Below are 13,530 nucleotides of genomic sequence, written 5' to 3'. Positions count from 1 at the left end.
ACAGGGCAGGCGCCACTACTGAGAAGGCCCTCTGTCTCGTTCCCTGTAGCCTCACTTCTCACAATGAGGGAACCACCAGAAGGCCCTCAGCGCTGGATCTCAGTGTCCGGGCTGAACGATGGGGGTGGAGACACTCCTTCAGGTATACAGGACCGAGGCCGTTTAGGGCTTTAAAGGTCAGCACCAACACTTTGAATCATGCTCAGAAACATACTGGGAGCCAATGCAGATCTCTCAGAACCGGTGTTATGTGGTCTCGGCAGCCACTCCCAGTTACCAGTCTAGCTGCCACATTCTGGATTAATTGCAGTTTCCGGGTCTCCTTCAAAGGTAGCCCCACATAGAGCGCGTTGCAGTAGTCCAAGCGGGAGATAACTAGAGCATGCACCACTCTGGCAAGACAGTCCGCGAGCAGGTAGGGTCTTAGCCTGCGTACCAGGTGGAGCTGGTAGACAGCTGCCCTGGACACAGAGTTAACCTGCGCCTCCATGGACAGCTGTGAGTCCAGAATGACTCCCAGGCTGCGCACCTGGTCCTTCAGGGGCACAGTTACCCCATTCAGGACCAGGGAATCCCCCACACCCACCCGCTCCCTGACCCCCCAAAACAGTACTTCTATCTTGTCAGGATTCAACCTCAATCTGTTAGCCGCCATCCATCCTCCAACCGCCTGAAAACAACAATTTGCCATTTGCCATGCATTGCCTAGTCAGTTATTTTACTAATAACAGAATAACTTTCAAAGGTGGATTTGTTTTGGACTATATAAATTATAAATTAGTTTGGTGAAAGCAAGGATGAGGCGATCAAAACAGAATTAAAAGCAGCTGTAGAACAAATGGGGTTGATCCCTGGTCTCAAAATGTTGGAAGAGAAGCCTTTTAAGGAACAAACTAAATGTTACCAGCCATGTCTGGTTTTTATTATTTACCACCAGCCACGGAGGCCCCTGGTTTTTATTGGGACTGCAGCATGTGGGGATGCATAACCCTCCCCTCCCTGGCAATAGGCCTGAAAAATTCACCCAATGCACTGCAAATAGCATTAGTAAAAAGGCTCCCATTAGTGATATCCCATGCTTGCTAGCCAGACAATTATAGGAGCATCTATGTTGATCCACCAATACACTTAAATAGAAAAAGCTTCTCCGGGATCTCTTATCAGTTAAAAATGAAGGTGGGAGAATCAAATAGCTCAATACTCCCCGACATCAGAAACTCTCTGTATTTAGAAAGTTAACATGTGAGGGGAAATATGCAGGGTGTGTGTGAGAGAGAATGGGGAGGTCTCTGCATGCGTATGATCTCTGTGAGATAAGTGCACTTGAGCAGAGAGAGCGAGGAAAGATGCTTATGTGAAGTGGGTGTCTGGTCTGTGTGTGGCAAGTGCTTTTGCATACTGTGTGTGTAAGCGAGGAAGTGTGGCGTGGTCACCTTGCATATTTTTTCTGGTACTGGGGAATGATCCTTGATGTTGTTAAATGGCAACAGCATCTGGGTATATATGGATGTGAAATCAATATTGTGTGTGATCCCCCTGTTCACACAGGGCATCAGGAGGATGTGGCTGACTTCTCAAGATAAGCATGAGGTTTCCGGGATGGCATGGTGGGAACAACAATGATGACTCTCTCTCTCTAATTTTGTGTTATGCCATCCTCCGATGGCAGCCATTTTGTATTCTGCCATGCCTTCCATGGCAGCCATTTTGTGTTATGCCACACCCCATGGCAGTTATTTTGTGATTGACATCCATAGCACTTGCTCAATATTCAAAATGTGCCGCTGTAACAAAAAAGCTGGTGACCTCTTTCTTAGTACAACTACCGGTGACAAGGATAAACACGTCTGCAAGTTCTTAGCCTGGGGTAGCCAATGTGGCACCCTTCAGGTGTTGTTTGACTACAATTCCCAACATCCCTGACCATTGGCTATCTGGAGGGCCCCACATAGCTAGAGGGCAGGGACATACTGAACAGGGGGCTGTGAACTAAAAAGACTCTTGTTCTGTAGTCAGCCAGAGAAAGCATTGATATCCCAGTATCAATTGTTTCTTGTTAGTTGCATTGCATAATTATAGCCACAGCCCTGTTTTGTCAGGAAAGGCAGACTTCTGCAGGGAAATGTATAACCGGACAAATGTTAACTGTTTGGTGACAATACACTTCAGCGAGGTCACATTCAAAATGTCCTGATGTGCATTAGACATTTTTAGTGCAAACTGTGCAAGAGTGGTTCTGGTCTCAGGTGATTGAAAGGAAGTTGGGTAAAAAGAAGCTTGAAGAAAAAAGAATAAAATTATAGAAAAGCCACTTATTGGAATTATTTTTATTACTATCATTTATTAAATTTATATACTGCCCTTCATCAAGAGACCACAGGGCAGTTTACACACCCGTGTTCAGAGACAGTATACCTCTGTCGCCAAACACAGAAACATAATAGGAACTCTGCTGGATCAGGCCAGTGGCCCATCTAGCCCCGTATCCTGTTATCAGAGTGGTCATCAGGTGCCTATGAGACATCTGCAAGCAGGGAGACCCAGCTGAAGAAGCATCAAGGTGAGTTAAGCACCCATTTATTTAATTAATAATTAATAATAATAATTAATTAATGAACACAGCAGCTCAGTTTGCTTCCCAGAAGCCTCTGGCTGGCCACTTCTGGGGAAAGAATGCTGGACTCAAGGGAACCCTGAACAAATCCAGAAGGACCTCTTACATTGTGAAGCTTTTCCCACAGAATTTGAGACAAGAACTCATTTCCTCACTCTGGATCTACTTTTGAATGGGCAGGTTGTGGAATTCCCTCCACACAAAGATGCGGCTGGCTTCTTTACGGTACAGCTTTTGTCGCAGCTCATTACCCTGGCCTTTGACAGCTGTGAGGTGTGATTTAAATTGTATAATACTTGAAATTGTATTAGATTTTTCATGTAAATTCTTTTATCTGATTTTAAACCGTGTGACGGTATTGCAACTTGCCCTGGGACCTTAAGGTCAAGGGTGTGTGTAAGAAATCCTGTAATAAAGAAATGAAGTTAGTGGAGCAGAAAATGTCAATACTATAGAGGAAGTATGAGGTATTCAAAAGGTTTTTGTGTTGCCTATCTGTCATAAATGTATCACATGATGTTTTCAAACTATTTCAGTGAGGTTAATCCAAGCCAGGAGCCCCTGGAACTACCACCCCTGCAAGGTGGAGGGTTTCTTACTTGGCTTAGGGAAGCTTGTGCAAAGGTTCTGGCAGTGTCCCCGAGCTCTCCTGCAAATTCCCAAAGCTTGGCACCTTGTTCACCTTCGGGGAAGGGAAATAAATGGAGAGTGGGTTTTCTTCCCCTCTCCCTTTATTTATTTCCCTCCCATCCCCATCTGCACAAAGCTGTGATCACATAAGTAAAATAAGTGTAAGATGCGACTTGCCTGTATAACACTTCTGCTTTTATTCACAGTGCATTTAACCAACATAAACATGTGTTTGCCGGTTAATGTTTTAATGCAGTTAGGCTCAAATATATCATGAAACAGATATGAGCACAAAAAAATTGCCACTGTTTATTTAAATAACAATCACTATTCTTGGATGATTGGTCTAATCTTCATGCTGGCTTTCTTCAGTGAATGCCAGGACCCTTTCCAATTCATCCATACCATGCCATCATCTGTTCCGTGTTTTGCCATTTCTGAGGTATAATGCCCACCCCAGTAGTATCTGCCATTTGGATTGGCGGAATGGCAACGATTGTACCACCAACCACCACCGTCTTCTTTGGAACACTGTTTCTTTGGGTCTGGATTTGCCCTGCGGGGTGAAATATACAAAGGGTGTATTTTACATGCACCAATAAAAAAGCAAATGCATAATCTTCAAAACCAACATATATTAATTTATGTTATTAACTGTTTTCAGTTCTGAATTTTAAAGTGCCCTGGTGAAGGGTGGGTAATACATTTAAATTAATAATAGTAATGATAATTACAACCATAATAAATGTACTTGTGCACCCAGTAATAGCTGTATTTTCCTTGGACAAAGTAATCTCTGTTAATCAACCAGGAGATCATCCCATGGTTCTCCGAATGATGACTTATATAAATTACAGTGGTACCTTGGGTTAAGAACTTAATTCGTTCTGGAGGTCTGTTCTTAACCTGAAACTGTTCTTAACCTGAAGCACCACTTTAGCTAATGGGGCCTCCTGCTGCCGCTGTGCCGCAAGCATGATTTCTGTTCTCATCCTGAAGCAAAGTTCTTAACCCGAGGGACTATTTCTGGGTTAGCGGAGTCTGTAACCTGAAGCGTATGTAACCTGAAGCGTATGTAACCCAAGGTACCACTGTATATAGCTTATAACTCTTAACACTAGGGTACTTTTTATAATCTGTTCCAGCCTGACAGCATGATCCTATACATGTCTACTCAAAAGTAGCTCTCCCTGAATTAGAAACAACCCCCCCCCCAAAAAAAGCCTGACAGATGTATCTGTGCGCCCATCAGCCATCGGTGTTCATTTATTGCAATGGTAATAAACTATGCCAGCCTAACAGGTTGCAGCCGTGCAACATTAAGAGTTGCAAAGGAAGCAAGTCATCTCTGGTCATACCCAAAGGTGTGTGCCAGAGTACAGTAGCAAACCAAGTGCAAATGCATACACATACCAGCCATCATTGTCTCTGTCGAAAGTGCTGAAGAACATGCTATTGTGGATTGTCATTGTTCGGTTTTCGCCATACAGCTGCGACGCTCCTTCTAACAAGGCGTTTCCAGCTGTGCCCCTGTAGTTACTAACTGAGAGCTGATACTTGTTTGCTTCCCCCTGAATGCTGAATCCTCCATAGTGTGCTTTAACCTTATCACCATTCCAGTCTTCCAGTTCGATTAAAAGCTCAGTGGGTCCCATTTTGGTAAGCTGGCTGATTTTGTCATTTCCGAGCCAATATTCACCTGTGGTATAATGAAAACACATTGGCTAAAGCAATCTTCAGAAGGGGTTTTAAGGAATCTATTCTTTGTCCTAAATCTGTTAAACCTGAACCAAACCAGGCAGTTCCAAGAATTATGAGAACACCTAGCTGGACAGTGAGTTAAAACCATATGTCATTTTTTTTTAACAATAGAAACAAAGAAATCTTGCTTATCCCTGCTCTTCTAATCTCCCCAATGCAACCAACAGTCTTTTATTGATTTATGTAAGAGGAAAGTTCAGAGACTGTTAAGACAGCTACAGAAAACACTTCTTGACACTGTTTTGCTGTGCAAACTTTATGCATCGATACAAAAAGGAAGCAAAGGTAGTCAAAAGTGGCAGGCATTAAGGCGGCAGTGTTTATCAAACCTGGGTCTCCAGTTGTTGTTGGACTACAACTCCCATCATCCCTGGTCCTGCTAGCTAGGGATGATGGGAGTTGTAGTCCAATAACAGCTGGAGACTCAACTTTGAGAAATGTTGTAATGATGAAGGCATTAATTAACACAGCCACTTGATCCATGTGGCTGCAAGTACAGAGGAAGATGCCTTATATCGAGTGGAACTATTGACCCACTTTGCTCAGTGCTGTCTACACTGACTGGCAGCATCTGTCCAGGGTTTTTGGCAGGGGACTCCCCCAACCCTACCCAGAGAAGCTGGAGAATGAACTTGAAACCTTCCACATACAAAGCAGATGGTCTACCACTAAGAAATGATGCAACTCCCAAGTTGCAGTATGTCCTCTCACATTCTTCACCAGCCAAAGCAGCTGATAATAGTTCATTAATAAGAAGCTGCTCAGAGTCAAGATTCTTACCAGGGGTGTCACAATAGTTCTTTCCACCACTGGATGCAACATTTCCAAATCCTTTTTTATAGGAATCCCATGGTCTTCCAAAGTTAACACTGCCATCTTGGCGGTTTTGAATAAGAAGCCAGCCTGGAAAATGTAAAAGGATGCAAAAATCACCAGTCATTAACCAAAACGAAGGAAAGAAGAAGAAGAAATATGCTGGCACAGGTCATTTTTGTGTATCATCAATATGGCCTCAGTAATTTCTGTCTCAGTGTGTCTGAATGTACTCATATATAGAGGACTTCAGTAAAATAAATAGCTGCACATTTGTCTAAAGAACATGCACAGTCTATTTGGACATTCTCATATCATTTCAATAGCAGAACTTGTCAGTGGATCATTGCTTGTGTAACAGAACGATACCTGCTAGAAATAATGAGATTTTAGCAACTGATTTCTCATGGGGTCAGATGCCCACTCTCTGGATTATAACCTGAGATTTTTACCTTGCCCATCTCGAGATGGGCAGGATATTTAATACCAAAATATGCAACTATGCTCTAAAAATATATCATCACATCAAGGGTGGCACATGATATTTCAAAGTGCTAAACTTTGATGTGATAGTATCCATAACACATAGGCTACTGGGGGTGGGATAGGGAATCTTCTCAGAATTGAATTCCGGCCGTAGTTTGAGAGAATGTGCATCATGCTTAACTACCAAATACTTAATTTCAAAGTTAAGTTGACAGGCTGTAACTGTTTTCTTGTTAACGCAAAAGCTGCAGGTGCAATACAGTTGGTGCAAATTTCTTTGCCACTCTTTCGGTTCTCTTTACTCAACACAGTAGCAGCTTCAAATGGGCAGCTTCAGTGAGTCTTCTCCCTGAATAGCCTCCCCTCTCTCCTTGCCACTGTCACTTGGATTTGTTCTCTCCCTCTGGGACCAATCCACACCACTGCCTCCTTCACCTTGCTCTTATCTCTGTTTGCATCCTGGAAGGGGCAGATGATCAAGCAGGAACAGCACAGGTGGGGAGGGGCAAGGGGTCCTGGAAATCAGCAAGGAACTCCTGTGAGGCACTGGCCCAACTCACCTCCATTGTCTGTTTTCATGTCGCAATAAACTCTGTATGGTTTGAAAAAAGGATCTGGTTGGACGAGATACATCTCAGATGTTTCACCTCCTTTTCGAATTATGTCTTCGCACTCTGCAATCAGAAAGCCATGATATATATTGCTGAGCAAGCTACAAAAATCTTTCCCTCCCCCAATAGCTTGGTATTAGTAGAACCAATTACATACAGGCATAAAATTGTTTACTGCCTCCCACTTACTTTCTAAAGGATGAATTAAATCGAGAGGATGAAAGGAAGGAAAGAATACTGTACCTGTACTGTCTCACTCACATCCCTTTGTGTTTAGGGTCCACACCCAATACTTTTGGGGATCCTACTGATGTGAAAAGTCTTTCCTCCACCCGTTTTGTTAAAATACAAGGTTCCCTCAGTAGAATGAGGTAATAAGAGATTTTCATTAGCTTAAGCCAGCATGTCAGTGAACCAATTACCACGAGGGCCATCAACCATTTGGGAAGAAAGGAGAGGAGAACAGCAGGCAAGTTGGCCTCAGGACAAGAATGTGGAACCTGATGCTCTCCAGACATTGCTGGACTACAGCTTCCATCATCCCTGACCATGCTGGTCAGGGATGGTGGGATCTGAGAATCCAACAACAACTGGAGGACCACACATTCCCTGTCACTGTCATAGATCTTGGGATGAAGTTACAGGGCTGCTGTAGCCAGACCAGGGGTCTGCAACCCGCGGCTCCGGAGCCGCATGTGGCTCTTTTACACCTTTGCCGCGGCTCCGGGGCGGATATTAGCGAGGGGAGGAGGCGCATTGTGTGCCCCCACACTCCCCACTGTGGCGGGCGCTGTACTGGTTGTGACGTTGCATGGGGGCGGTGCGTGCGTTAGTCACGCACCGTCCCGACGTCACTTTCCCGGTTTTGCGGCTCCCAATTTTTTTTCCTCTTCGGAAACGGGTCCAAGTGGCTCTTTTTGTCTTAAAGGTTGCAGACCCCTGAGCCAGACCATCACCAGCCACAATGGACACAGAAGCTGTAGCTGGGGGTCAGATTGCCCTGCTCATTATTTGGTGGTCACAAGAGATGCCTCATTGGAGATGACAGTGTGGTGTAAGGGTCTCTGTGAATGTGCCGGTGGCACCCTCAAGGCTGCCTGTGCATCTGTCAAACTGCGGAGCAAGACAAGTCAGGGAAGAGAGAGATTACCTTTGCCCGACACCACAGGTATATTGCATGAAACTGTACAGGGAGCGCGACAGTCTTGCAACTGAGAAGTGACAGTTTTTTGCAGCTCTTGTATTTTCTTTTGCAAACTATCCACAACTGAACGAAGAAGTCGCAGGTTAGTTGGGATGTTGTTGTCTAGGTTATCTTTGATGAAAGTGTAGTGCTCCTCAACCTCCTTGTTGTATTGAGAAATTACATTCTGGTTATCTGAAAAAAAACCAAATTCATGTATACTTTTTTTAAAAAAATCTGCTAACAGAATAAAAGAGCATTTATTGTGTCAGTACATAGACCATAGTAGACTTTTTTCACCCAATAGGGTAGTAATCCGACACTGACTCCCACTGCCCTCACATTCCTCTGCTGCATCCTTTGTGTATTTCTTTAGATTGGAAGCACCTTGAGGCAGAGAACTGACCTCTCATTCTTTGTAAAACAGCATCAGTGTTAATAACACATCCTACTCAGAGTAGACCCACTGAAGTTAATGGACATGCCTAATTTAGGTTCATTAATTTCAATGGATCTACTCTGAGTGGGACTTAAAGGTAAAGGGACCCCTGACAGTTAAGTCCAGTCACAGACGACTCTGGGGTTGCGGCACTCATCTTGCTTTATTGGCCAAGGGAGCCGGCGGACAGCTTCTGGGTCATGTGGCCAGCATGACTAAACCACTTCTGGTGAACCAGAGCAGTACATGGAAACGCCGTTTACCTTCCCGACGGAGCGGTACCTATTTATCTGCTTGCACTTTGACGTGCTTTCGAACTGCTAGGTAGGCAGGAGGAGTAGGACTTAGCCACATATATATGGAGGGTACAATAGAAATAATAAATACTAATATGTTATAAGCCATGATCAAGATTTGACTTCTGATTTATCTCCTGGACAAGCACTTCAGATGTTTGTAGATGACATCTGCCTGTCTGGTCCAGCATGCAAGTCAGGAATTATTACCCTGATTGGAAATTAATGGCTGGCTGATATGATCAAACTGCCATACTGCTAAATGTGTCATTTTCACACATGGCTCGTACATTCCAATCCCAAAATAAGTCTATTCAAGATAGACAGCAGTGTTTACGTTTAAGAGGGAAGCTTTTAATGTTTAATAGGTCATTGTATTTTAGTGTTCTGTTGGAAACTGCCCAGAGTGGTATTATTATTATTATTATTATTATTATTATTATTATTATTATTATTAGCTATTTTTATGTCTGATTTTAATGTCTCTGCTTTTTTCTATTTTTGTTGTGTAAGTCACCTTGAGACACCCAATTACAAAAATACAACTAATACATAAAGGTAGGAACTAAAACATTTTTAAGTGTGGTCACGAATGTGCCCTCTGGTGGTCTTTATTATCATTCATCCTTCTCAAGAAGCCTTTCAGGATACCCAGAGCGAGGCAGTTTTGCCTATGTATTGATTTGCAGCATGTGATAAATGACAATAGCAGGGTTTACCTAGTACTTGTTTCTGTTTCTTTGCTAGCCTCTCATCCAGCAGATGGGTATAAGAATATATAGTTGAAGTGGACTGCTCTAGCTTCTGCACTTTGTCTGTTAGATCCTGCACAGTTGGCTTCACCGTCCTTTCCTGTTTCAGCAGCGCAGTCCGCAGCTCACATCCAGTTGGGCATAAGACTCCCTTTAAAAAGTGCGCGCACACAAACACAATGCAGCTGAAGGCAGTAGGTTAGAGTTAACATGACATTAAGTACATTTTTTTAAATTCAATGTGCATGCTTTTAAAAAAATTTATGCAAGTAGCGATGCCATCCCATAGTGCTTGGGTGTGCATGGAGTTCTGAATGGGTGAAAAAGAGAGAGACACATAATTGGCCCTGTCTATCTGATTGCTTAATTCATACATGACCATGAGTGATATGGAATTGAATCACAAGAAGGGTAAAGGTAAAGGTAAAGGTAAAGGGACCCCTGACCATTAGGTCCAGTTGTGGCCGATTCTGGGGTTGCAGCGCTCATCTTGCTTTATTGGCTGAGGGAGCCGACGTACAGCTTCTAGGTCATGTGGCCAGCATAACTAAGCCGCTTCTGGCAAACCAGAGCAGCGCACAGAAACGCCATTTACCTTCCCACCAGAGTGGTAACTATTTATATACTTGCACTTTGACATGCTTTTGAACTGCTAGGTTGGCAGGAGCAGGGACTGAGCAATGGGAGCTCACCCTGTTGCGGGGATTCGAACCACTGACCTACTGATCGGCTAGTCCTAGGCTCTGTGGTTTAACCCACAGCACCACCCACGTCCCTTCAAGAAGGTTACCTCCACAGAATTTCAAGCATATACGGATCGTGCATACAAAGTAGGTGCTAACATATCAATTAATTGGCTAGCCACACATTTGTAACTGGTTTTGTCATAACAGATGGCTAGTAATTGGGAGAGACAAAGAATAGTATGTCTGTGTTATGATGTGTAAACAAGATGAGTTCTTAAGCTATTAAAATAGCTATTGTTTAAAAGCAGCTGCCATATAAATACCTGATGGCCACACAGATGTTTCACTACAGACCCGGCAAAGTAGCTCTGATGCAAGCTCCCCAGCAGTGCATGTTTGTAATTTTTGAAATATCAGGATTACAGCCCAAAGCAAACCAACAAGAAATGGACTGATAAGCACATATACTTTCCCACCGAAGTGCTTCCAAGAGGTAGCCTTATCAAACAGGATGAAACCTACTACTTGCTCTTAAGAATTATTGTCCCACCACAGTAGTAATGCACATAAACCTACCAGCTCTTCCGACATATGTTTGCAGCCTCCATGGTCAGGGAATGCAACCTGCTCTCTTTTTCGGCCAGCCGCAGGTGGTTTGGTTGGACGAGCCCGATATCTAAAGCCACTACTGGGAGGAAGAGGAGCTGGGCGGAGAGTTGGATATGGCTCCCGTTTTTTGTTCAGTGGCCTGTGACCTCGTGCATCTACTCCATCGCCGTCAACCTGTTCACCGACGGCAGTGGGAGGATAAATAATCCTGTTACTGTTATAATCTGCAAACAATTTACATTATAAAAAGAATACATCATGCATCTACCAAAGTATTTATTCCTCCACAGTTTTGTTCATTTTCCAGCTGCTCTCTCCTGTATAGTTTGGGGTGGGGCCAGGGCTGCGTATTTTTAAGGGTTTTAGAGATGTTCTTTTTTTATATATATAAGATATTTATTAAAGTTTCAGAAATAAAAAAGAAGTTACAATAGTAATAATAAGAAAAAGAAAAAAGAAGAAAGAATAAAAAAAGAAAAAAGAGAGTACAAAATACGAAAAAAGTAAAAACAATTAAAAACAAATCAATCTTTCCATATCTTGTCTTTCATTCACTTGTTTCCCTGACCTCCTCACACCTCCCTTTTTTGTATTCCAGTTCAGTAAGTTAATTCAGCAAATCCTTTCCCTCTTTGTTTTTATCTTAAACTTTTGTCTTAATATGTAATAACTGTATATTCTCATCTGTTAACAGTCCATTTTTACATACTCCTTATAACATTGCAGATGTTCTTAGTGGTTTAAAATGTTTTCATCTATTTTACTTATTTTTCTTTAACCTGTACTGTTTTGCTGCTTTGTCGTGTTCCATCTGGGCTCCTTTGGCAGGAATGGCAGGATGGAAATTGAATAAATAAAGCTGGTAGGTTCACATGTAACGCTAAGTCATAGTTAAAACAAACTAAGGTTTGTAAGCCAACAACAAGCCATGGTTTTAGATTGTGGTTTGTTGGCAGCGAATAAAGCACAGTTAAGCACTGGGCAGGGTTTATGTGTAATACTAAGTCCTGGTTTAATAAACCATGGGTTGGTATTATGAACAAACCAGGCCTACTCTAGTATTTTGGACTGGAGCAGGGGGCACAGGGGTCATCAAGGAAGCTCAGAATAAAACTGTATGCAGAAATCTGTGGTTGGAGGCAAGTAAATTCTTCAATATATTTGACATTCTTTTGAAACCCATTAGGGGATGGGGAAATCACTTAGCATGTGATCTGGAGAATAACAGCAGATAGAGAAATGCCTGCCTATTTATTCTTTGCTTGCAAATGCATCCTTCCCAGCACATTTTTAAACTAAAAAAAATTGCATTGAAATGTGCAGTTTGGTCCTAACAATTATGATTTTTTGTGCTTAAAAATACATAAAGATGCATAAGGAATAGGGCTAGTGTTCCTTAGATATTCCTAACCTAACATCCCAATGAAATGAACAAAACCTGAGAAAAAATAAACCCAAAAGCAATGGAAGGCAAAAATCAATTTTAAGATAAAATGAGATAATATATTACAATACAAACAATTACCCATTGAACTTCATTCAAAAGATTAACTGAATTCACAAAAGGTGACAGTGTTCCCATAGACAAAGTTCATGTGCTATTGAATTGTCATGTTAGAGAAATTTTCTTCCCCCTGATGGTATCATGTCCTTTTCAGTATCTTACGTGGAAACAGTCAAATTATACCTGAATAATCCCATGAGGACCAGCAGGCTTTCCTCACCCCACCCGCCAGCTTTATTTCAAGACATGAATGATAAATGTCTCTGGAATGGCAATATTAAATAAATTCTTAAATTGGAGGTAAGTGCATTTTTTTCACACACACAATTATTTGACAGCAAATTATAAGCAAATATATAAGTTTCTGGAACGGAATCCATAATTGTAACCATTATGTGGTTTGTTTTTCTTTAATTAAGAAGAAAACTCGGTCTTACCGGAGCTGCGGTTGTTACCTATATAAAGGAAAAGGGAAGAAAGAAGGGAAAAGGATCAGCATTAATTACACATAACTCAAGAATTCAACCCTTTTTTCTTACATGTTTAATTTGCAAATTATTATTTCCTTAATGCAAATAAAATGGTATTAGGTTTTGCCTCTATTTTCTGAAATCTAAACCAAAAATGCGAACACATGATTATTATTATTTTTTAAAAAACCTTTATATTCTAACCTCCTCTTCATCATCATAGTCAACAGCAGCCTGGGATTTAACGACGACGACAACAGAAAGGAGAAACAGCAACAGTAGTTTCATGATTTTGGATTGCGTGAGCATCTTAGCAGCTTTCCTCCCCTCTGTAAAATCAGAGAAAGCAAGTCAGTGATCATATATAAATGAAGCAACCTGAAGTATCTTAGCCGGTTAACGACAGGTCTGCCGTCCCACACACTGTTAATATTTAACCTAAATGTTCAGTTTGTGCCTGGACAAAGTCTCCAGTTGAGCAACATCTTCTGCTATGTACCATCTTCAATGGAGGACAAATAGGTGTCATTTAAATATAGCCCTGTTCATTTGCGGAAATTAAAAATGTTGTAGTCATAAGAAATTGGGTAAAGAAAACAGACTAGCAGTGTTTGCAACTGTAATCAGGGTCTTGATAGTCTTGTTCCTTCGTCTCCTTTTCGCTCTTCAGGTCTCA

At 42.1% G+C, this 13,530-nt stretch overlaps 1 protein-coding gene and 1 long non-coding RNA gene across 2 annotated transcripts; one reads left to right on the top strand and one right to left on the bottom strand.

Moving 5' to 3' along the window:
- Window positions 1-3,417: 3,417 nt before the first annotated feature.
- Window positions 3,418-13,215, bottom strand: FGB (fibrinogen beta chain). The gene is made up of 9 exons (XM_083520192.1): window positions 13,059-13,215; window positions 12,822-12,839; window positions 10,848-11,054; window positions 9,553-9,736; window positions 8,066-8,293; window positions 6,865-6,978; window positions 5,786-5,908; window positions 4,658-4,943; window positions 3,418-3,800 (listed from the first exon to the last, which is right to left on the bottom strand). The coding sequence occupies exons 1-9, from the start codon at window positions 13,161-13,163 to the stop codon at window positions 3,572-3,574; spliced, it is 1,494 nt and encodes a 497-aa protein (XP_083376318.1). The 5' UTR covers window positions 13,164-13,215; the 3' UTR covers window positions 3,418-3,571.
- LOC310714653 lies at window positions 11,607-12,996 on the top strand. The gene is made up of 2 exons (XR_014529922.1): window positions 11,607-12,684; window positions 12,804-12,996. It is a non-coding gene; the product is annotated as an uncharacterized lncRNA (long non-coding RNA).
- Window positions 13,216-13,530: the final 315 nt, after the last annotated feature.

The sequence above is a fragment of the Podarcis liolepis genome (assembly GCF_965112155.1).
Source record: "Podarcis liolepis genome assembly, chromosome: 9".
Lineage (NCBI taxonomy): Eukaryota > Metazoa > Chordata > Lepidosauria > Squamata > Lacertidae > Podarcis > Podarcis liolepis.
Note: the sequence above shows the minus strand (reverse complement) of the source record. Positions and strands in the feature narration are given on the sequence as shown.

Coding starts and splice junctions, on each gene's coding strand:
- FGB (XM_083520192.1), bottom strand. CDS start 13,163: ATGCTCACGCAATCCAAAATCATGAAACTACTGTTGCTGTTTCTCCTT. Junction 6,979..8,065: donor ACCTGTGGTGTCGGGCAAAG/GTAATCTCTCTC, acceptor TTCTGATTGCAG/AGTGCGAAGACATAATTCGA. Junction 5,909..6,864: donor CATGAAAACAGACAATGGAG/GTGAGTTGGGCC, acceptor TACATTTTCCAG/GCTGGCTTCTTATTCAAAAC.